The sequence below is a fragment of the Glossina fuscipes genome, unplaced genomic scaffold, assembly GCF_014805625.2.
Source record: "Glossina fuscipes isolate IAEA_lab_2018 unplaced genomic scaffold, Yale_Gfus_2 1, whole genome shotgun sequence".
Lineage (NCBI taxonomy): Eukaryota > Metazoa > Arthropoda > Insecta > Diptera > Glossinidae > Glossina > Glossina fuscipes.
Window position 1 is genome coordinate 49,771,908 of NW_023998415.1, and position 24,441 is coordinate 49,796,348.

Genomic DNA, 24,441 nt, shown 5'->3' on the forward strand with positions numbered 1-24,441 from the left:
CAGCTCCAACTTATTTGCCTCCTACCAAAAAACTACAGACAACAGTCAAAACACGTCCGCCGGTAACAAAAGCAGCCACAATAACTGAGACAATAAAAAAACACACACCGCCAACAACCTATCGAACAAGAGGTACCGTCCCAACCACAAGTTATAAAAATGCGTTACGGGTTCCGACAACTGTTTACGTAACACCTACGCGAGCTCCAACTACAGAAAGAACAAGACTACCAACCACAATAACAAGAACACCAGCAACAACTCCAAAACGAGTAACTCAACCGACGGCACAAAAAACCAGCACTCCAGCTCCAACTTATTTACCTCCTACCCCAAGATCACAGACAACAGCCAAAACGCGTTCATCTATAACAAAAGTAACCACTACGCCTTTTAAAGCAGCAACACGACCTTCTACGGAGATCAGCAAAACATTCGGTAGCATCCCAACAACAGCTTTTATAACAACAATACATGTGCCAACGACCACCCGAGCTCCACCCTCTGTAACTGCACGACCTTTACTCACAACAACCCGGAGACCTTTAACATCATCTGTGCAAATAACCCAACCATCAGTTCAAAGAACCAGCACACCAGCCTCGACATATTTACCTCCCGCTTACAAATTACAGACTTCAACTATAGCACGCCAAAGTTCCTCTACGCCCAAGTACACATCGACTACTCGCCGCGCAATTTCCACTTCTAAACCGACACTTACTATCGCAGCTACAACAGCAAAGGTCGAAAGGACAACGAAAGCACTAGCTACAACTACCGCTTACAGAACAATAACTCGTATTCCTACTACAACTCCAGCTACATACAGCACACTACGAACTAATACGACCTCTTTCGGAGGGACGACCCTCTCTCCAATACCTAGGTACAAAACAACACCACAACCAACTTATGAAGCGAAAACTAGTACGACTATTTACAAACTAACAGCTAAAATTATACCGACCACTTATAGGCCAAGAACTCGGACCTTTTCTTCCACTACTCCGAACTTACCTTTGTTTGAAACTACTGAGTTCAGCGGCTACAAATATCCGAGACCTAATATTCCTTTTAGTATTTAACATTAGAGTAAACACCGTAGAATTAGGAAAGTAATTATGGCAGTAGCTTTTTCGAATAGTCAAAAAATTTCATTAAAGTAATTTAAATTCAAGTGACTACTTATTTAAGGCTAGGTAAATCTAGTCAAGTTTTACAAGACAAACGAAGTTAATATGTATTTTCTATCGCAAAAAATTAATAAATAAATGATAAAGATTATTAAATTCAAAGAAGGCTCAATGTGGTAAATATAACGAGACGAGCTCAGAGTAATTTTCTATGTAAATTAGCTTGCTATATACGTGGATGCATCTGCAGCTTTCACTACACGATAAGAAAAGTTTTTTAATAATAAAAAACTTGACATATATTTAAAAATTTATTTGTTTTCCGTTTCTTTTTTTTTTATTTAATTTGCTCAGTTTTCAGTGGCACGGTAAGTAAATTATATTAATCGTCTATAAGGGAAAGAAAAAGATAAGAATATCTTCTTGAACACTAACCGCCGACTATTTACCTACCTATAGAAATCACAGTTACACTTTCATTCTTTATAACTACTGTCTGTCCTTTTATTTATTATTTTATTTATGTAGCTTCTAAATATATCTGTTTCGTAGTTCTGCTAAAATGTTAGATTAGCACTACTATCTTTTTTTTTTTGGGATGTTGATATTAACGGGACTTATGCAATAAGGAAGAGTTTCGCAAAATTCTTGAAGGGAAAAAACTTTAAAAAGTACTATTAGATGATTGCACCTATCGGCGAAGAATGGAGCCATATTCGTTCTATGAAAACATCCAGCCGGAAACATCCAGCGGCCCTACAAGGTTTGTATATTCTCGCTCAATGTCAAGTGCTAAAATGATATCGGTATATCCGTCTGTGTAGATTTTGTGTAATAAATGTTGTTCAAATTGAAAAAATTAAGATACTATCTTTAAATTTTGCGAAATCATTGAAAGTTATTGTCAGGTAGTTGGTTAAAGGTAATATATATATACGATGAAAACTGAAAATACAAAGAAAACGATAAAACTTTCCGCGTATATTTTATGGATAATCCTGCAATACCTGTGCCAAATTGGAAAAAACGGCTACGCTTGTCCAAATTTAGGATATGTCGAGTCTTCATTATATTCAAATAAAAGTGGTGGGTATAGAAGATTCAATTCCAGCCGAATATAAATTTCGCGTTTGTTTTTTTGATTTTTTTGCTTCTTTTGTTGTTTGGTTTGTTTTTAGTTCATTAGTTCGCTTTGACAATTTTTTCAATTGTGTAAACTTTTCAAAATTTTGTTTCTTTTTTTATTTCTCAATAATAATTAATCAATTTTCAACTAATCAATAATCAATGATTAAACACGGTATCCTATTAACGTAATTTCGCAATCGCGCGCAAAGATAATCCAAAACGGCTATTAGGAATAAAACAAACTCCATCGGCAGTATTGTTATTGAAACTTATTCAAGATGACATTTCGTCAGCAGTCGTCCTTGGTAGGCTTGATTTTAATATTTCTACAAGAGTCTTAAGGAATGTCATCTCTCTTCGGTTGTCGCAGTTTAGAACCAAGTATCAACTCTCTTCTCCCTTCAGTGTTCTTTGTAGGCAATCTAATGGCTTTTATTATTTATTTTCGCTGGACGATTCAAGCGATTACGTGAAATTGTTATTAAGAAGACTCCCCAATTCAATGTAATTCGTCGTAGGGCGTATTCCCGTGATTTCATTCTTTGCAAGATACCTATAGAATGTTATTATGTAGTTTGGTCGCATTCTCTTTTTTCACATCCTGATAAAAAATGAATCGTTCATGTCACTATTACTTGTACTTATGTACTTGACTTAACATCTAATTCTTACTACTTAAGTAGTACGTCGCGTACGTCTTAATTTATGATAGATATTTTACTTTTAGTTTATGATCAATTTTCAAATTTACTCTGCGTAGATATGAATCTTTCCGTATTCGGTTAAACCTTTGAAATTGTGTTAGATTATATTGAAAATTGTCCGCGGTTTTTTCCGCGGGATGGTCGGTCAACACACATCTAATTGTGTCAAATGAACACGTGCTTGAAAGGTGACATTTCAGCTTGCATTTTTTGTGAAGATAGCTATTTCTACGCTGGTGTAAAAATTTATACTGATTTGAAAAGGGGTGATATATTGATGTGATGCTTTTTTTTATAAAAAAAAGTAAAAAAGCTATTAAAAAAAAAAATTGTTAAACGCACGGTGGAAACCTGGTGAGTGTGAATGAAAACCCCTGGTATGGTTTGCTCGATTCCATTCTGGAAATTTCGTTGTCGAAGATGCAGCTTGCAGTCAATGAAAAAGTCGCTGAAATTTTGCAACTGGTGGGGCAAGACCGACACGCAAGCAGGCTACAAAGAGAAGCATAAAATTGCGGACGCTTTTCGATATGACCTAATACTTACCTTTATTAATTTATCTTGTATTGACTGGCATTAGCCAATGATGTATTTAAATAAATATAAAATATAAATAATAATTTAAAGAAATATAAATATGCCATCAATTAAAGAAGTCAAAATCACATGATTACCCCGATTTTTTTCTCGAGTTTTATTCATTTATTGCCTTTCTCGTCCGTTAATCAATTTTTTTTGAGTGTCACTGTTATTTTCAAGTTGGAAAGAGAAACGCCGCCTCGAATTATTATCGGAGAGTTTTTTTTATAATTTAAATAAAGTTGTTATTCTTCCCTGCGAGTTCGAACGCTTGTTTTTCGTTTTACTAAAGGAACGTATACATCATGCGCATATACAGAAGCGTTACATAAGTTCACAGATATGTGCACATATACTTCGTTTTCGTTTAATTATTTATGCGTATGCTGATGACAATTCATCTTCTCGCTATTTATTTTCACGTTGTATTAAAATTTGTTAAGTCTTGCATTTGTCTGGTATATCAATGCGAACTTCGATGAAGAACGCAAGTATTTTCGATCAACTTATAGATATGCTGTTCTTAATTTTTATATTTTCTCTATAAATTTGATTCGTTGACCCATTTGTTTAGAAAAAATTATATTGCAGAAATAATGTATATAATGGTTTCATTCCCACAAATGAAATACACTGTGTCTTTGCTGCGTTAAAATGATCAGATTTAATGCTCTTGCTTGGTTATTAAATATATATATGTGCAATACATTGCCGAATAATTTTCGGATGAAAGTAAAAAACAAAAAAGTTTTACAACCATTCTCCTCCTGCAAGAGTTATAGAGTCAGTCCAACGTTTCTTTAAGGAATCAATGTTTTTTTTTTTTTTTTGTTAAGAAGATTTGTTAAGACCCTTAAAATATGCTTGGGTTTTGCAGATATTTTACCATCTCATCTAAATACTTTTCAATGAGGCACTTTTTTAAGATCGGCAAGCAGACAGTAGTCACTGGGAATAGATCTGGAGAAGGCGATGCTTTGAACAACAATTCGAATTTCAATTCACTTAAATTTGGCTTTGTATCCATGTCGAGATTTATTTCACTACCAGTGAACGTGACATCATACCCACTGCTCATGGCCAAATTTTCGTCTCAAATACACTGATTGCACTGCCTTTTGATACCTTTAGGATATTGGCTATGTCTTACAAGTTCATCTTTCAATTATTGAGAATAATATTCAGTTTTCTTTTTATTTTTTTTTTTTTTTCCTTTCTTTAATTTTTTCATTTCTCCGTTCAGCATCCGGAGAAGAGCCACTACAAGATTTTTCATGCCAATGTTCAATTTGAATGGTATGTTGATCATCAAAAAGTAAAATGTTTGAATATCAAAATTTTCCTATCGTCTCGAAAACAACAAACTTAGCGGCACTCGTAAATCAGTGTTACTCGCAAACAAATAATGGGAATGTTATGTAATCTTAACGGACGTCATTTCACAGTTGGCGATTTCTTCAAACAATCTGTACGCATCAGCCCGGGAATCATTGATTGATATGTTGATGTTGTGTTAACTCAGTGATGATATTTACACATATATCATTGCATAATATTAATAATAGCTATATGGCGATTCTCGCATGTGCTAAGAATGATGCGCGTTACAAAGTTTGTTCCCACATAATTAATAAAAAGGTGAATTTTTCAATAACAAAGACTTAAACGAACGCAATTTAATGCAATATATTGAAATACAAAACATTTAACACAATAATCAGAGCAATATCATCGGTACCCATTAAAATTCATAAAAAGACAAAACGTCAATCTCTTTTTCATTATTTGCTTTGTTGCTATTGTCATGTACCATTTATTGCAATAATAGTTGTTTCACATGAGATATGCAAATCTCCGACGCGATACATTTAATAAAAAAAAACAATGTGATTAAAAGATATAAAGAAATTCAGGAGAACAATATATACTCACATACTTACATATATGTTAGAATATATTCAACCAGTCCCCGTTTTAATACATCACATTTCACAGTTTCCTCAAGACCTGTTACAAGAACGGATTGCTTCATTTTAAGCAAGTACAAGTTTTAAATAAAAAAAATAAAAAAACAAATTTTTTCTTTATTTTATTTTTTTGTTGTTTGTTAAAACTCTTCAAGAAATGGATTCAACATATCAAATAAAACGCAAAAGTGATCGCAAAGCATATATAAGCAAACTTATGCTTACACGGTAAAAAGCAAATTTCCAAAATACTAATTACTTCATCCCATAAATATTTCAAATTTCACCTTATATATAAATGAGATTAATGTTCTTCTTTAAATCAAAGTCGTATTACGATGTTAAACAATAATATTACTGCACGACGAAAGAAAATCATATCCGAATGTGGTCGAATCTTCTACACTCAACACGCTTATCTTAAAAAACATCAGAAAAAAAAAAAAAAAACGAAGAAATTTAAATTTTGTTACTTTATAATATTGACTGGACGTGGCTGATTCTTTAAGTGTAAAGCGTTTTATTTATTTATTTCGTTTTTTTTTTGCTTTGAAAAACATAGATGTTCTCAGTCTAAGAAATGTAATACGGACGTATGCTACGCCTACCCGATATTGTAGAGTACCAAAACTTAGTTTCTATTTTTTCCGATAACGGTCGTGGTTATAAAATATTTAACTAAAAGCCGAACATAGTTTGCCAAATTTGATTTTTTTGCTTATGAGTGAAATTTTTTCATTTACAATTGAAAATGAAAGAAAATTGCATGCGAGAGAACTAAACATTTGGAAATTTTATTCCCAGGAGTAAAGAAGACGAAACGAACAAGTTACTTATATAGCTCCATCCAAACATATTCATTTAATTTGAGAAACTAGAGAAGAGAGAAGAGGACAGATATTAACTTCATTTCAGGAATTTGGATCTAAAATCAGAACCGAAGAACGCGAGGAATTCGATACGAATATATAAAAGCTTTGATTAATGACCAGTTGCTGTTAGATTCGTCTTAATTGCAATATGCGGTTGTCTACATCATTTTATTTTCGCTTTGGAATAATTATACACTAATAATTCCAATTGTCACCATTTGTTGTACTTAATATGAAGGCCATGGTTCCCCAAATTTTTGATACGTTCCTCAGAAGTCGAATGGTGAATACCGTGTTTCTTTGCAATTGTGAAGTGGTCAACATGGACAGTAAAAATTTGCAAACTATCTTTGACAGATCTGAACAGTTAAAACTTTACTTCTTGATCTTTCACCTATTAACTCATTAAAATGTATTGTTAAAAAAATTAGTCTATTACGTCATAACGTTCACCACATTTAATTAAGAATTAAAACTCTTGGGTTTTCGCTTTACACTCTCCAAGCCCTTTTATTTGATAGCCATATGAACGATATTTTTAGGAAAAAATTGATTGATTACGTTATGACGCCCACTGTAACTAATTTAAAATAAAAACGCTTAGCTTGACACCTTCTACTCTCCAAGTCCTTTCTTTTTTTGATACCGATATCGCCATACATAATTTTTGTTTAGAAAACGAAGTTGCGTTAATTTCATGCTTCAGCGCGGGCTTGTGCTCGAACCAATTTGGTCGATTTTTAAACAGTAGGCCCCGAAAAACTATTGCATTTTTGATTAGGTGAGATTCTGAGCTTATTTAACAAAGTCAGCCTGAGAAAATTTAAGTACATTAAATATGTATATTTTTATTTTCTGTATATAAACCTTATGTGATTTATAAGGAGAATTAAACCTGCATTGGATAAACACTCAAGTTACTTCAATAACATAAAGAAATTTTGAATATATATTCTATTTATTTGTTATGATAACATTTAATGGCGGCCACGCATTAGAACTCATGGGCCGAAAGAGACCATAGGTTAGGGTACAGAATGACCGCCCGTTCGGTAAGATTTTATTTGTCTATTCGCTCCTGTAAGGGTAAAACACGTACTTTTCTTTCAAATGTAACCGTCGATGGATTGTCCGTGGGGCAAAAATTCAACCCCCCCCCCCCCCCCCCTCCCACCGTATCATCCGAATTAGCTAGTTCATCAATAACAGGTGCGTTCGTCTCTACAACCACCGATCCTGTTCAAGTAGTACTTTAGAGTAGCGCTAAAAATAATGCAGTCATGAGTTTGACTTTCAGATACACAGACAGACAGGCAGAGAGGATTATTACAGATCGTAGCGTTACATAAAACAGAAATACGCTTCTATTTAATGCGCATTTGTTTCACGTCCGTTTCTATCGCATGCAGGATGGGCTCGTTTAATCTTGCCACGAAAATTGCCAATGTAGACTCGCAAGATGATGGACTTAAGTTGCCAACCGACTTAAATATCGAGAAATTGCTGCAACATATTAGACAATTGCGGGGTGATCATCAACTACCGTTGCTGAAGCGTTACTTTCTCAAATCGAACCCTTTTGGTATGGCTGCTGAAAGCGTTGCGGACAATTTGCGTGACCTAAGAATCAAATCGTTGTCTAATGGTATATTTAATTTAATATTCCGTCCTTTAAGACAATTTAACTAATATTTCATTATTCCAGTGTGTGGCTCATCATCGAGAAATCCCAACCAGATACGCTTATTACAATGGAATCTTTTATCTCAAAGCAAGTTTAACAAAGTCATGAAAAGAATTAAATTCTCCGAAAAAAAAAAACAAAGAAAAAGAAAGAAAAGTTGGGAAACCATCTGAAAGAAGTATAAGTGTTATATTTGGAAAATTCTTTATTCCTTCAGAAATCAGGAAAGATATCAATATTTCCCTTTGTTCGTTTTACTACGTATAAAATGTTTGAGGCAACTCCGTGAAGTGAATACTAGTACAAAAGTTTTGTATTGTTATATACAGATATATATCTATATATATGTATAGATATGTGTATGCATTTTGTGAAATCAAATTAATGTTCTAAACTTGAATTGTAGATATGCATAAGAATATCCGGATTACTCACGTATAACGCCCGCTGAGACTTTAATATTGCGTGGTAGTTAAATCGTCCAACGGGAACATAAAAATAAAATACGTAGAATGCGTTGGCAGATCGTTTGAATTATTGAAATTACAAAATTAATACTATATAATTTTATTTTAGAATAGTTGAGTTTTTGATTGTATAAACATTTATTTAGTTTATAAATTTATTTAAATAATACATTTCAATCCTTATGATTACAGCATTGGGTCAAAGCATTGACGGTTTTGTAAGTTGCCCTCAAAACGCTTTGACTTGGGCTAATCGTAAATTCCTGATAGTCGAAGAAATTTTGCAAAATCAACCCGATATTATATGCTTGCAAGTAAGTGAACATTAAACAATTAAAACTTTTTAAACATTTTAAAAAAATTGCACATTTAATAGGAAGTTGATCATTTCAAATTTTTGCAAACAATTCTCGGCTCTCAGAACTACGAGGGAGTTTTTTATCCAAAGCCTGATTCACCCTGCTTATATATTGAAAATAACAATGGACCGGACGGTTGCGCGATATTTATTAATCGGTATAAATATATTTTAAGAAATTTCAGTACGCATACCTTAGAAGTCTGGCATGTGCAAAGCAATCAAGTAGCGATCGCTGTCAATCTGATTATTAAAGCAACGGGACGTGAATTTTGTGTTTGTACAACGCATTTAAAGGCTCGCCATAGCTCGCTATTGTCAAAATTGCGTAATGAACAAGGTCGCGATCTTTTACACTTTATTCAAAAATTTTCAGAAGGTCGACCAGTACTATTATGCGGGGATTTTAATGCCGAGCCTATTGAACCGGTCTATTCTACAATTTTAAATTGCGAATTTTTAAATTTATCAAGCGCTTATGCCGACTTGCATAACGAAGTTGAGAAAAATGCAAAAAATGATTCGCACAATAATAACGATAAAGTGCAACAATCGATAAGAAATGAACCGCCCTATACTACTTGGAAAATACGGGAAGACAGTGAAATATGTCATACAATTGATTACATATTCTATTCAAAAAATCAACTCAAAGTTTGTACTTGATGATATATATTATCGATCTATTTAAGTATTAAATTTTTTCATTTCATTAGGTTAAAAATTGCCTGGAATTTCCATCCGATAATGAGATTGGGAAAAACCGTATACCCAGCTTTCAATACCCGTCAGATCATTTTTCTTTAGTGTGTGATTTTGAAATTCTCGACAGTTAAATTTATTGACGAAATGATCTTAAAGTCAAACTACATCTCAATAAAATCTCGAACTTCACAACCAACTCTTCGTCAATTTATAGTCGCCAACTTATGATAAATATATATATACCTACGCACATTAGGTTCCCTGAATATTATGGAAAATACGTCTTAGATAAATAAGAATAGCTTTTATTAAATATAAAAAGAAAAAAAATTCAAATATAAAAATTGCAGGAGATACATACATACATATTTTTACAAAAATTTTAATTAATAGTACGACTAATCCTTTGCAAATCGTCACAATAAAAAGGGATATGATCACTTTTCAGTCATAAAATTATTGATTTATGCTATTATATACAAAATGTTAATCTCGAAACAACAATTGAAATAAATAAATATATAATCACGATTTTAGCAAGATATATGATTGTCAAGCCTTGAGATTATAACAAATCGTTCGAGAAAATATCGAAATCACTAAAGTTAAGTTAGTATCGCGATACAAATTATATATAATAAGTAAGAAAATTATATTCGGCCGGGACCGAATCTCTTATACCCATCAGCAAGAAGCAAAAAAAGGACGTAATTTTCATGCTCTGTCATTCTCTATGGCGCAGCTGATTTTTTCTCTTTTTAAAATTAAAGGTTTTTGTCGTATAGGCATATGTGGCCGTCGTGGGTGTCTCTTTTGTAAAGTTTACTTCAATTCCAAATTCTTTTGCAAATTTGTGGGCGATATCTTCATTTTTGCTAACGGAACAATTTTTGTCACATATTGTCACAAAGTTGCGCAAGCAGACAGATGGGCAGACATATAAGCGGACAGGCTTAGGTGCATCACAAATTTGGATCTGACCAAGAATTTGTATACTTTATGTGGTTTTGAAGCTCGTTTTTGCGCATTATAAAGGTATTGCAAAAACAATTCAATTTTGATACACTATAATACCGGGTAGTCGTGGTAAATTTTTATCCATTTTCGTACACAAATGCTACAATATCGCCCATAGAAAATGCGCTCAAATTTTTTATACAATTATTTGCTATAGTTTATGAATAATAAGTAAAAAATCAATTTTTGACTCCATTCGAAAAACAGAGGTGTTCCCAGTTTACGTGGTGCTGTGGGCTTGTTCTGCGACTGATTTGGCCCATTTTCAATACCAACCTACAAGAATTTTCACCGTTTCTGCCAAATTTGAAGTCGATAGCTTCATTTTTGCGGCCAGGCAACATACATTACACAGACGGATAGACGGAGAGACTTTTTAGGTCCAAAAATGGAACTATTCGAGTTATTAAAAATCTTATTTTTTTCACTTTTTTGTGGTTTTATGCTTATTTATCATAAGGGAAACAACAAAGAATGTTTATAACTACCGTGTACACACCTCGAAAGAAGATATATTATCTGTCTAAAAATGGGTTAATTTTAAAATAAATATGGTAGATACTGCGATTAATTTTTTTCGTAACAATACCAGCGATATGGGTATTAAATGAAAGAACTTGCTGAGTAGAATGCGGAAAGCATAGTGGTGGGTATGCGAGATTCGGCTCCCGCCGAATATGACGTTCTTGTTTGTTTATTTTATTATTTCTTTACATTACGTAATTAAATTTTTTTTAAATCAAAGTCGTGTCCGTGTACGTCCGGAACGTTTTTTTGTTTTCTTTTTTCTGCCAGTACATCTCCTAAAAAAAAAGGTGTGCTGTTGAATATAACTTACATTCAAAAAGATAATATCAGTATGCTTGTTTTGTGTTACAAAGTAATGCTTCCATAATGTTAAATACCATTAAAATTAAAACCTGTATTTATATAACGTATGTAGATGATGGAATATATATAAAATTTGCAAGTAGCATGCTTTTAACCAGTTGACCAAAACGCTCAAGTTATACGTACGTACATTACTAAATGATAATTTTATTAATTTTTTATGTATACTGAAGCCTAAAAGGTATTGTCTTTCTGCCTACATCGATTTTTCTTCTTCTTCCGTTTGCAAATTAGTGCTTGCTTCATTTTGCTGTTTTTGTACTCATCATTTCATAGATTACGTATATTCCCGATTAATAAGTAATTTTTGGCAAATTCGTTTGTTCTTGTGTGTAATGTTTTGTGGTAAATATTTCCCCACTGGCAAAAATTGAGATATCGGCTTAAAAAATTTTTGGTTTAACTATTGGAGGTTTGTCGGCGCATGTTGCCATTGAAAATGGACTGCATGGCTTAAAGTGTGCTATATATTATGCTATTACATATATAAGCTTCTAAATGTTCTCATCTATACGGATGCTTTTATACCTTAAACTGCAAGGTAGAAGTATATTTTTCGTTTGTAGGGATGTATGCAATAGCCACAAGGACTTGAGATGGTCCCATTCTTTATTATATCGATCGATTCTGTATCACTTTCCGAAGCTGTCAAACCTACATGTCGCAATTTTTGAGATATATTAATGAAATTTGGTATACCGATCTATTGTGCCCCAAGAACGAAAGCATTTCAACATAGATCGAACAATATTTATGACCACTTCGCATATAACAGCTTTATTTTGAAAAGTCACATTAGGGGTATTAGAAAAATTATATTTATTGATCGAAGATCTACATAGGCTTCCCTATGACCAATTTACCAACTAAGCAAACACAGTTGTTGCAACTGGCTGAGTCACGTGTTGTTAATCTGCTGACTCACAAAACTAAAAGAAGACAGACAGACAGACTACGGAGATAACACGTTATATGAGTCACTGAACTAAGCGAAGGTGTGGTGTAGGGCATTTAACAGCAGGCCGTGCTCCACTGCGCTGTTTTACTTGTTTTTAACTTAAAATAAAGTAAAATAAAATCTTTTGGAAATGCAAAGTGAAATAATCGAAAATTTTAAGTCCAAAGCTCAAATGAGCCTCAAACGCCTAAGGCGGTCGGATTAGAGTTAAGATAGTGGATTTGGTTTTGGTATCCTGCTAGCAATAGTTGAAATATGAAGGAAAATTTCACTTTCTCTGTTGGGCCGGGACGGAGGTTTCAGTAGACACAGTTACGTTTTCAATGGCTGCCAGCAAGTTGCTTGGACGGTGGTCACAAATTGTAATTTAATTTATGGCAGCGGATCTGCAACTCCAAAAGCGGATATGAAAACATTGACTACCGTAATAACGAATATACCGATCACAGTATAATTATTTATACGATTCGCTCGGCATATGTCCGCCTTGTTCTTAATATTGTATTTGCCGTTTAATATGAGGCCCACACCAACAGCTACCTGTAATATATTTATTTTTTACTTGATTTTCAACACGTATAGTTGACATGACATACATACCTGAAAAATAATACTCATAGATATAAATACTATGCTGGGATAATAATAGGGATGCCGTTTGTACGTTTCCAGTACGTAACGTAATTGATTAGCATTTGCGGATAGAAGAGCTAAATCCATCATACCTTGAGCTAAAGTTTTCTTATGTTGATACGCATTTACATCAGGCACTGCGGTTCGTACACCATTGATTTCTACGAAACCGGAGTCATCGTAGCTGGGAAAAGCATTGCTTGTGCGTCTGGGTGAGGGATTTCTATGAGGACGTTCGCCTGCGCCGCGTTCAAAACCTGTCGGCAGTAAACCATCGTCAACACCAGTGTGGGGACCCACAACGCGAACCTCGTCATCACCATCGGTGTCCGTTACTTTATATCAATACGAAAGTGTAAACTATCAAAATGTTATATAATAAGTAATAAACTGAGTCGTACGCCTTACGCAGAACTCTACGCTGCTTTCGATAAAATCAAATGGAAACACATTTTTTATCTAAAAGGAGAACTTGCCTAAAAACAAGTTACGACTTTTTGTTTCGCGTAAAGGTAGAAACTTTGGCTTATTTGGAAAGAAAAAATGTTTTTTTTTTTTCAAATTCTTACATGACACACTTCAAGTTTTTATATTGATCGTAGACTGTATCTTACATTTGTTAAATCTTTGTATGTAAAGTTTCACTAAATTAACTCAGCTAAATTTCACAATCACACCGGTTATCGCCAGTTTTACTCAGCTGCGTTTATAGCAAATTTTCTATATTTGGTAATTTTTTAAACTCTTACATGTGTGCGTTTACAGCGTTTTGCTCTTTTGGCCATTTCGGCTGAACTTTCGCATCTATTTATTTTCGTCTACCATACACCATTTGTCTTCTTTTGCGATAAATCCAACACATGTATGTGTTTGAATATGTTGCGTGCGTGTGTGTTAGCGTGTTTGTAACTGCTTTCTGGAACTATTATCATAAGTATTTTCTATACAGACGGTACGAGGCATTAAAGACATCGATCAGAGCCGAAAAAAACAATCTTTTTTCCCAAAACGCTTTATATATGTGTTCTTTGGTTTACGGGCGCAGGACTAACTTGAATGCGGAGTGAATAGTCAATTCTCTCTCACACACAATAAGTAAGCACTTATAACGTGCTATTATTAATATTAATATTATACCCAAACTTAGCACAAATGTCTTCGAAGGTGTCGATGTAAAGAGGGACCACCCAACTTACGTACATGAACTTTACAAAATACTTTGGAATTTTTACGTATCGATCTTAGGTAATGGATAACATGCCACACGGCGGATAGATATTTCTTACGTTTCTGCGACTTATCTTATGAAATTCATTGCATAATACAAAGCAGACAAATGGTTAAGGTTGTGGGCAGTCGTACGACTCTTAGCATATCATGGTTCTTACTACTTTCGGGTCTACGTGTTCTAGATGATCCATCAAACAGAGCCGTGGCGTTGAGTTCATGAGGGTTTTCGCCCTGAAAAACAGAAATTAAACATGTTTGAACAAATTAAAATATTATGGTCGGTCAAGACCGACTAGTTAATGACCTGCACAACTTCGCTTATTTCTATTTTTCATTTATCTTTGTCATAAAGTAAAATACCAGAAATTTATAACTTGTTGTCATCTGAAAGCCTACTATTCATGAGAACGCTTTTATTTGAAGGGACCCGAAAAGTGTAGTCTACACAGTCTGAAATTATCACAATAAGTTTATATGTCAATTCACTGTACAACGTGATCCAAATTTAGCAAAGTTAATTTGCATTCAAAAAATTTCATTAATTTTCAGATTCCGTCATAGAAAACTAGAAATTATGCTTTCCCTTAATATAAGGGGTTCCTCTTGATGATAACACTTACCTATGTTAGGGTCTATAAAATAGACTTGTGTGATCCAAAGTCAATACCATTAATTTTGGTGGTAAACTGCTATTACAGACCATTTTTCGTCATAAGGTATTAAAAATTCAATCTTTCTTTCAAGGGGTTACTGTTCGCAGGAAAGCTTATATGGAATCGGGTCCAAAAAATAGACCGATGCGATTCAAACGTAGTCTACTTAATTTTTACTCCAAATTACTATCGTAAACAAATTTTCACCATAAAACATTAACACTTAGGCCTTTTTGACGTATAAGTATTTACATATCCTGAGAATCCTTATATGCTGTGGTATCCAAAAAATAAACCTATGTAATCTGAATTCGGTAAGGTTGATTTTTTTGTCAATTTACTATTATGAAGATTTGGTTTTCGTGGGAACGATTGTATGAGAGGGGGTTCGCAAAATTGCTCCACCTGAACCATTTTTGGCGTATAAGTTTAGAATGTCCAAGTACTGTTACTTAGTAAGGAAGACTTTTCAGAATAAGGTCAAAAAGTCAAAATTGTACATAACGATTTTTTAAAACATTATAATGAGATGATCCCAAAATTTTAAGTAGCCTTCGTCGTTGGACCAAGACAGATCAACGCACTAAATTTCATGAAAGTATGACTTCCAGGTTGAACACATATAAGCGCGAATTCACAGAAAATGATTCTAAATCTATCACTATAATAAAAGGTGAATCTATCTCAACCTCTATCCTTGCCTTAGCGGGTTCAAGTTACGAATATATGCAGCGTCAAAGTAGCGCAATATTTATAAGACAATTATTATTTTTTGTAATTAACTTTTTGTGATATGTAACGCATCCTAGGCAGACATAACAATAATAATTCAAGCGCACGTATTTATTTTGTTTTATACTTTTACTTTATTTAATACACTTTAAACGGTTAATTAAACAATGCGATCAATTAAACAAGTCTTTACCCTGAACATATATATAAATAAGAAAATATCGTTTCAGGTCATGGATATGTTATGTATGAGCAAATTGTTAAAAGATTCTAAGCCGCATTCTTTTTAGATTCCCAACGACATGTTGAGACAATTTCACGTCCACAAAATAGCGCAGACAGAATATCAACTGAATATAAACGTTTAAATGTGGCTTGTGGAACAAATTGCGCAGTTCAAAGAATTTTTCCACAAGGCATTTTAACATAATCTCTAGAACTCTTCATTTAAGAAGCAGGCTCATTTTCAAGGCGTTAAGTAGAATGCTTATGATGTGAATTATTTTTCTTTACATTTACTTTTTCGGAGATTAAGGCAAAAATCGTTAGCAACTCGTCCAACACATTTTCCGCGGAACTGAAAGTTAATCGGGAGGACGTTTGTGTTGGTGTTGAAAAAAATAAAATTAAGAACTTAGTTGCGTGCAAGATCTATGCATATCAACTAAACAATCAGCGAAGACAACGGCCTCCGTTTCATCTCGTTTGCTCATTTCCCGATTTTTTTGCAATTTTAAGATAAATGTATCTGATGTGATGCACTGTAATAATGTTTCTAGTTTACCTGTTGAATGCGACCCTTTGGAAAGTATCAAATGTGGGAATGATTAACCCGATTTTTCGTGGGGACATTAAATAATGAGGTGTTGGGTAGACCTTGACCCAGATGAGCCTGTAAGAATGTGAATAGCAGCCGTCTTCTCATTCTGGAACGTTAGTGATAGTAGCGACCTCTATTGGTGGGGGTTATCTTACTGCTTGGGAGCATCAGTTCTCGCTTCTATTTCATATCTTTTATTAATTACCACCTTGAAATCACCAGTTGAAATCATCAATTCAGACAACCATGTAAAACTAAAATAGGCGCTTGCAGTACAAAAAAAAGGGGGAGAAGAAACCCACGATCCCTACAGACGGCGAAGGAAGCCTCACCTCTTCATTGTCCCTCTATAAGTTTTAAATCCTTTATGATTTAGCGGCTAAGAAGACTGAAAGAACTTAGAAAAATTTGTTTTTCTGAACAATTTCTTGCTATGAAGGTCATATAAAATCTGTGTTAGACGGGCACTGGTTTTTATGAAACCGAGAAGTATTTAATTCTGATATCGCGATAAAGTTGGCTCAATGTGTTTCCACATTTCCGCAAATCTATGGGATGGGGTAGTTTGCATGGCTTTGCGAATTGTATGGAATCCCTCTAAAGCTAGTGTAATCTGTAAGTTGTCTAATTCAAAAGAAAAGGCTTCATATTGGCTGCTCGAGGTGGCCCTTCGAGGAGTTTCATGTCGAGTGTGGTAAATCGAAAAACGCAGAAGTACAAAGTGTTTATGCCCCATAAAGGCCTCGACATTTCAGCCCATTATAGGAATTGTTTCACTCACGCCCAAAATATCCATCGTGCAGGGGACTTTGTCGAGTGGAGCTTATATCAATGGACATCCACATAAAACCCCTAAAGAGCGACGCGATAATATGGGAACTAATATATTTGTTAACTTTGCACACTAAACTATGTACATACATATACATTACACGCAATTAAGCAAAGAAAGCATTAATAAAGTGAAGGCCGACGAGGTAACACCACAATGCGCACCTGGCCCAAAATTGTTAATAAGAATGAAATAAACGAGTAAGAACATCATAGTCGGGCAAGACCGACCATTAAATACCCTACATTACATTGTGTAACATAATTCTTATTTAAAATGAAATGACTATTATGGATCAATTTTCATCTGCTCTACAAAAGATAAATTTTCCTGATAATCCCGATTACGGTATGATCCAAAAAATAGGCCGAGATGATCCAAATTCTGTACAATTAATTTTTGTATATTAAATTACTATTATGATATACATTTTTACCTGTTTGTCGTATGAACATCAATTTTCGTTGTACGAAGGGGTTCAAAAATTGTTCCAGCTTGTTCAGTTTAGAATGCCCAAATACTACTACTTGGCCACTTTTGGTGAGAAATTTCGAAAATTGCAAATTTTTTCCTATTTAACGACTTTTCATAATAGGGAGCTATATGGGGAGTGGTTGAAAAAGTGGCCCAATCCGGACCATTTTCTATAGTGTACGTCCTTACTCTGTCACTGAACCAATTTTCATCAAAATATCTCAAAAATTGCGACTTGGAGTTGAATACAAATTTACGTGGACAGACATCAGACGGCCAGACGGACAGACTGCCTTAGATCAATTCAAATTCTGATTCTGAATCGATCGGTATAATAAAACTTGAGTCTATCTGAAGGCGTTCTGCGTGTTACATACCGACCGCACTAACTTAATATACCTTGGGCCATAAATCGTGCAGGTTATAAAAAGAAAAAAATTTAACGAAAACGCCAGCTAAAGAAGCGAGAACATGGATACGAAAAAAAGAAATATTTTCTGGATTGGAATGAGCAGAAAAGCTGAAAACTTTCCCAGACATTTGAACCTTTTATTGACACTCTCTTAGAAGCGTGCAATATATATGTGAGATATTTTTTTCTTTCCCAGAAATCAACAAGAACGCTATTTATTTGGTAATGTTTTGGTTGACACCAAAAAAATCACTTAGCAGCAACAGGCACAACTTAGTTCGCGGGGAAAGAGCGGAAGAGCCTGGAATTAGTAATAAACGCGTGTAAGAGAAATTATTGGGAAATGAATGTCAAATCAATTCTGGAAAAGCGATAGAAACATCTGAAGGTCAAGCCAGGGAGAATTAAAACTGATAGTGAGAATTGAAAAAAAAGAACACTGAAAATAATAAAAAAACTAATTCGTTTTTTTTTTGGTTCTTTTTCTTGTTTTTTTTTCTTTTTGTGAGTAACGCCATAAAGTTCATAAACCCAAACAATGCGAAACTTATGGTAAATACGTTTGATGGGCCGGGGAATGAATCATTTAATCTTAAAAATGATACTTTGTTTGTTTTTTTTTTTTTGTAAATGTAATTACAGGGAAAGCATGAATAACCCATGCATCGGTATATTATATTAGCTCTCCGAAATGAGAATAATAGTATAAATGTGAAATTAAATATTTGTGGATCTGCATTTCATTACCTATGGAGATAATTAAAGAGATAAACGTTCGACGGTGGTCAAGAAATCAAACCAAAAGGTGCATCGATGTTTAGATTTTATTACAACAATAAATAGAATGAGTAAGAAAACATTTATAATACTTGGTGAAAGTTACTGCTCTGTTTTGGATGCTGTCAGGCAATGGAAACATTAGGCATTGGATGTTATCTCAAAAATAAATGCAGCGGCCAAGCCAAGCAGCAACGAGGCCAAGCATAAAAAGACCTATTTTTTCAAAACAAAATTTGGATACATTAGAGGGTATGTCGAAGACTCTCCTCCCGGGAAATATAAAAGTCATGTTAACGATAAAATCGGGTAGGAGATCCCTTTAAAAACAATCGACATTTTAAGAAAGTCGTATGAAAATATCCCAAAAATTACAACCTGTAGCTTGAACACAAATGGACAGACGTACGGACAGGTTGAGATTATGATTCCGAATCGATCGATGAGTTTATCTTAAGTCCTTCTGCATGCTACACACTATGTTAATATACCCTGTCCCACAAGTGGTGTAAAGTATAAAAGTTATGGATAGTTTTGTAAATGTATCCTCCAAACCCTCTCCCTCTCTCGTAAGATACCTTTAATCCAGGCAGCTCTCCGGCCAGCTGCATAGTTAGCCCAAAATTGATTCTCAAAAAAAAAAAAAAAATAAATAAATAAACAATAATCCAGTCTCTATACCTATGGCTAAAGAAAGACATATTTTAAACATATTTAAAAATATAAAAAATTTCGTAATTTCGTATTCAAGCGATAGGTCACAATTTTTGAGATATTGTGATGAAACTTGACCCAAACGGGGACGAACGCTATTGAGAATGGTTCGAATTCGCCTTATTTTGAAAATTTTCAAAAATATAAATGTTTTTAAGCTTTTATGGCTACCTATGTTCAAAACATCAGCAGCTCAATTAAAGCAAAGTTTGACGATTTATTCTTTGATGTGATGGAACTCAAGCGTTTACACGTCGCTATTCACCTAAGTTTTCAGATCGATCTAACTGAATACTGAGAAGACGGACAAACACACGACTAAATTACATTCGCTATTTGCGTTAGTCATTTACTTAGGGTGTATTCCTATAAGTAATGAACAGCTTTTGAATTTAATGCGATAAATGAAATGCGCGGTTAAGGATTATGTTCTCATCACTTGTTACACAGGCCTTGCATAAATTTGCATTAAACGAATGCTGACCTTGAATACGTGCTTTCGACTACATTTAATAAATAGACGCAATCGAAATAACTTGTCAAGATCAATATTTCTCCCATTTTTGACATATATGTTAAGTGATGTTGATCGCCGTCATTTCTTATCTTCTATTCTCCATTTCTATGAAATTCTAAGCGATGGTTCATCTATCTCACTATATAGAATGAACAAAGTTGAAAAAAAATAATTAATGGAGGTTGAGCGTATTCTCTGCCTTAGCTTTTTATATAAAATGATTTTAATCTCAACTCAGTCAAACGAACTTGATTATGCAGTACGATCTAGCAATGGCTGCATTATAGTTTAGAATGACAACAACATCCTTTACATACAGGAAGTCATTAATATATATATATATATATGTCTCTTAATTTGAAATTTTTTCCACTGTTCAATATTCATAAGATCTTAAAGTTGTTACCTAAGCAAAAAGTGAAATTACAATATAACAAAAGTTTGCTTGAATAATTTTTTATTTTTGTACCCTACACCACTTGTAGTACAAGGTACATTAAGTTTGCGTGGCACACGGAACAGAAGGGCTTAAAGTGTGCCCAGCTTTTATTGTACCGATCGATTCAGAATCATCTTCGGTATTGTAAGCTTGTCTGTCCGTCTGATGTTTGCCCATGCCCTTGTTCTGAAATATCGCTCCATGTATGCTTGTGTTCAAGCTGTAGGTCGCAATTTTTGCGATATTTTGATTTGAAATTATGTACGCTGACGTGTTTTGATCCAAAAACGAACGCTGTTGGAAATGGTTCGGATCGGTCTACTTTTTCGATGGCTCCTTATATAACGCCTTATTTTGAAAAGTCTTTATAAGGAAAAAAATTGCAATTTTCAAAAGTTTTCAAAAAAATTTGCTACGACTTTGGCAATATTTTTAACACTCCCTTATATGACCGCTCGTACAAAAATTTAATTTTATATATAGTAAAAAGTTACAACATTTAATATTTTATTGTGAAAACTACATACAAATCGACGTAGATCTATTTTCCGGAACACCACTGCATATAAGGATTCCTTCAAAGTGCGGGCTTTCATGGAAAGTATGGCCTTTTATGAAAATAATGTGTAACTTTTGGCGTCTTATAAGTAAAACGAGTGAATAACTCTATATTAGGCGAAATAATGTAGAGTGTCTAATAATTGACCTTGCCCGACTATAATGTTAATACTTGTTGTTTCTTTTGTTTTTGGTTGCAGATATTTTTATTCACTTGAGCACATATTAACTAGACGATAGTCCATATTATTTATATCTTGAACTAATTTGCACTTCACGATTAATGAATAAATTATAAGCGATTTAAAAATCATTTTATAGAAGTTTCAATTTTTCAAAATTTTAAAGCGATTCATTAGAGATCCCGTAAAGGGCCTGTGTTAGATTCTAAATTCATAACTGCCGTATGCGCCTATCTATTGTTTGTCTATTGGAATGCTTCCGATCTTAAATATTGATATAGAAGCTTGCAGCACAGGGCATATATATATATCTTCATATATATATACTCTGAATTGATGGCCACTGATCAGGCTTAAACTATAATCTACCTTAGTATATAGTTAAGATTAAATTTCTTTAGACAAAGGTTTGTCATGGGAAATTATTTTCCAAATCAATAAAGTGCAAATAAATAAAATAAAATAAATTTAATTTATAAAAAAAATAAATAAATTTTTTTATATAAATAAACGATTTAAAATAAAATAAATTATATTTATTTAATAATAAATAAAATTAATTTATACATTTATCGGTTACAATTTGTGGAAATATTTCACACGGTCATCTACACGATGAATGCAGAAATAGTTTCAAGCAATTGACTGATAGGGCCTAAACACAATCAGATTTTATTGTTTGTGTGTAAAGTATGAGAATTAAAAATTCATTTTCGTTACTTTCGGAAGCATTCATGTGTTCCATAGTTGAGAAAATTCTTCACAACCTTTATTGTAATACTATTAATTTGTTGAATGACGGACAACAAAGAATCAGGCGACAGTTGAAATATTCAATCACAATTGATCGCAATGCTTATCTGTTAAAAAAAAATTACCTGACTAACATTATTTGACGTACTCCTTTTGCGACGACCGGATGCATCATTGTCTATATCCAAAGTAACGAAGCGATCTGTCATATTGAATATACTTCAAAAATATTTCACTTTTTGTATATATATTTATGTTTAATATTTTTGTGGAAATATATATAAAACAGAAAATTGTTTTTTTTTTCAGATATTCCCGTCACTCACGTGCAATCAGCATTAATAATGTTAGCAAACTGTGCAAACTGTCTCAGCAATATATTGCTCTGTGCGGTTTAGCTGTTCTAGCAATTCTAAAAAAATGCTTTAACTCTTCCTCTACAACTCTTTGAAGAGTATAAATTTTAAAAATTTACTCTTTTTATTTTATACCCTATATCAATGCTTTTTCATCAACAAAATTCATGTAACAAACACATTGCATGCAGTTAATTATTAAATTAAAACCACTTTGAAATTATCATAAAACTTTATTTATAAACATTTTTTTTTTTTTTTTTTTTTTTTTTTGCTTAAAACACTTTATGAGCTTTGCATTGTTATAGAGTCAGTAGAAGGCAGTTAAGGTTAAAATATCGCGACAAAAACTCAATTTACATTAAATTCTTCGGAGACTGAAGCCAATATGATTAACACAATCAATTAATTACAGTTATACATGATGAATAATCTTTACTAAGATTTGAATTTATTCCATTGTATTTATGGACTGCGATGCATTTATACACTACCCTGCAAATAGTAAAAGTATATTAAGATTGTTGCAAATGTATGGAAAGTTATGAAGAACTTGCTCATCGATCGATTTAGTATTATTTTCTAAATCGCTTTTTAGCTCTATTGATGAAAGACAACATTTTGACGTATGGTATGGATGCGGAACAATTGATTGCAATGGAATAATCTTCTAAATTTCCGACAGGATATGATTTTGTTGGATTTTAATATAGTAGGCCAATTTTATAGTTTTGTAACAAAAAAAGAAAAACACGTCTGTAAGACATCTTAAACCCGTTTTTTTTTTCCAAAATAATGCAACATTTTTCACTCCCGAGCCGTAAAATACTTTTGAAAAGTTGGTTTAAACATTAGTTTTCAACATAAGATTGTATTATGTTTTGCTGGTCCATAATTGAACTTTTTGATTCAATTACTCCCCAATCACAAAAAAAAAACAATATTTCTGGAACATACAAAATGTTTTTCTAACTATTGGTCTCTAGATGAAGTCATTTTTTCATTTTAGATTCAAATATTTTTCACAAATTATTTTTTTTAATACTTAAAAACATATATAATAACTTCTTTGAATATCTCTACTCTGTTAACGTTCCTTTCATTCAAACAAAACTGGCAAATATACACTGTTGTTTGCTGAGAGTGGGTTTTTCCCTTAATAGAGCAGGCGAATTAATACCCCCATTCGGTAGTTTGATTGCGCAGGTCATGCTAAGGTAAGCGAAAAGAACGCAAATCTGTAAACGATAATCTAAGTTCACAACTCAATAAATCCGATATAAAATGAATACAACGGCGACCGAGAAAACAAGGCATTTTCGAGAGTTAATCGAACCAGTGAGTAATTTTTATAATAGCATGAGAGGCAGAGAACCGTTAAAGTCGAAAAAGCTGGATAGACTGCTCACAAAGAACTATTTGAAGTTGTAAAGTGCAAAATTGACTTTATATGTTGTTAAGTTCACGCATTCATTTGAGGCTATTGATATGTACACTTTATTTATATTTACTTCTTTCTTTTAGCATAGAAAATCTTTCATGCCTTTTATTTTGAATTAAAATGAAATTTATTTCGCTCCTACCAAATTCTTTATCTTACCTCTCTATATAGCTTGAGTAAAACAGCGCTATTATTAGCATTCTGATAAACGAGTCGGTAGAAACGACACAGATCTATATTTCCAACTTGATTTCACTTTTACAAAACATATGGTTTTTCTAATTTCACACAAACATTTTAACACATTTCTTCTTTGCGCGGTTCTTAAAATCATTTTTTTTTTTTTTTTTTGGTTTACTGTTGGTTTTATTGTAATCCCTTTTTTATAAATTATTCAACGAGTTGATAATAGCTGATTCTGTGATATGGTAGCCTAATTAGAAATTGATTTT

General features: G+C 33.3%; 3 protein-coding genes across 4 annotated transcripts in view; 2 read left to right on the forward strand and 1 right to left on the reverse strand.

Moving 5' to 3' along the window:
- The window catches only part of LOC119644984 (mucin-2-like), a 2,089-nt gene extending 1,001 nt beyond the window's left edge, over nucleotides 1-1,088 (forward strand). Inside the window, exon 2 of the mRNA XM_038044726.1 lies at nucleotides 4-1,088. Within this exon, the coding sequence (XP_037900654.1) occupies nucleotides 4-1,088 (1,085 nt within the window). The remainder of the gene's footprint in view (nucleotides 1-3) is intronic.
- Nucleotides 1,089-5,540: 4,452 nt separating this feature from the next.
- On the forward strand, nucleotides 5,541-9,863 carry LOC119631833 (nocturnin). Its single transcript, XM_038024356.1, has 7 exons — nucleotides 5,541-5,588; nucleotides 5,670-5,742; nucleotides 7,796-8,031; nucleotides 8,092-8,157; nucleotides 8,730-8,851; nucleotides 8,914-9,549; nucleotides 9,612-9,863. Exons 2-7 carry the CDS (start codon nucleotides 5,672-5,674, stop codon nucleotides 9,729-9,731), a joined length of 1,251 nt encoding a protein of 416 aa, XP_037880284.1. The 5' UTR covers nucleotides 5,541-5,588; nucleotides 5,670-5,671; the 3' UTR covers nucleotides 9,732-9,863.
- Nucleotides 9,864-11,285: 1,422 nt separating this feature from the next.
- LOC119632077 (ninjurin-1) lies at nucleotides 11,286-22,783 on the reverse strand. 2 transcript variants are annotated; one of them, XM_038024780.1, is made up of 4 exons: nucleotides 22,327-22,783; nucleotides 14,488-14,560; nucleotides 13,067-13,434; nucleotides 11,286-13,006 (listed from the first exon to the last, which is right to left on the reverse strand). In XM_038024780.1, the coding sequence occupies exons 1-4, from the start codon at nucleotides 22,399-22,401 to the stop codon at nucleotides 12,839-12,841; spliced, it is 684 nt and encodes a 227-aa protein (XP_037880708.1). In that variant the 5' UTR covers nucleotides 22,402-22,783; the 3' UTR covers nucleotides 11,286-12,838. The 2 variants fall into 2 exon arrangements, with proteins under 2 accessions (XP_037880708.1, XP_037880707.1); XM_038024779.1 differs by having other exon boundaries at nucleotides 22,318-22,783.
- Nucleotides 22,784-24,441: the final 1,658 nt, after the last annotated feature.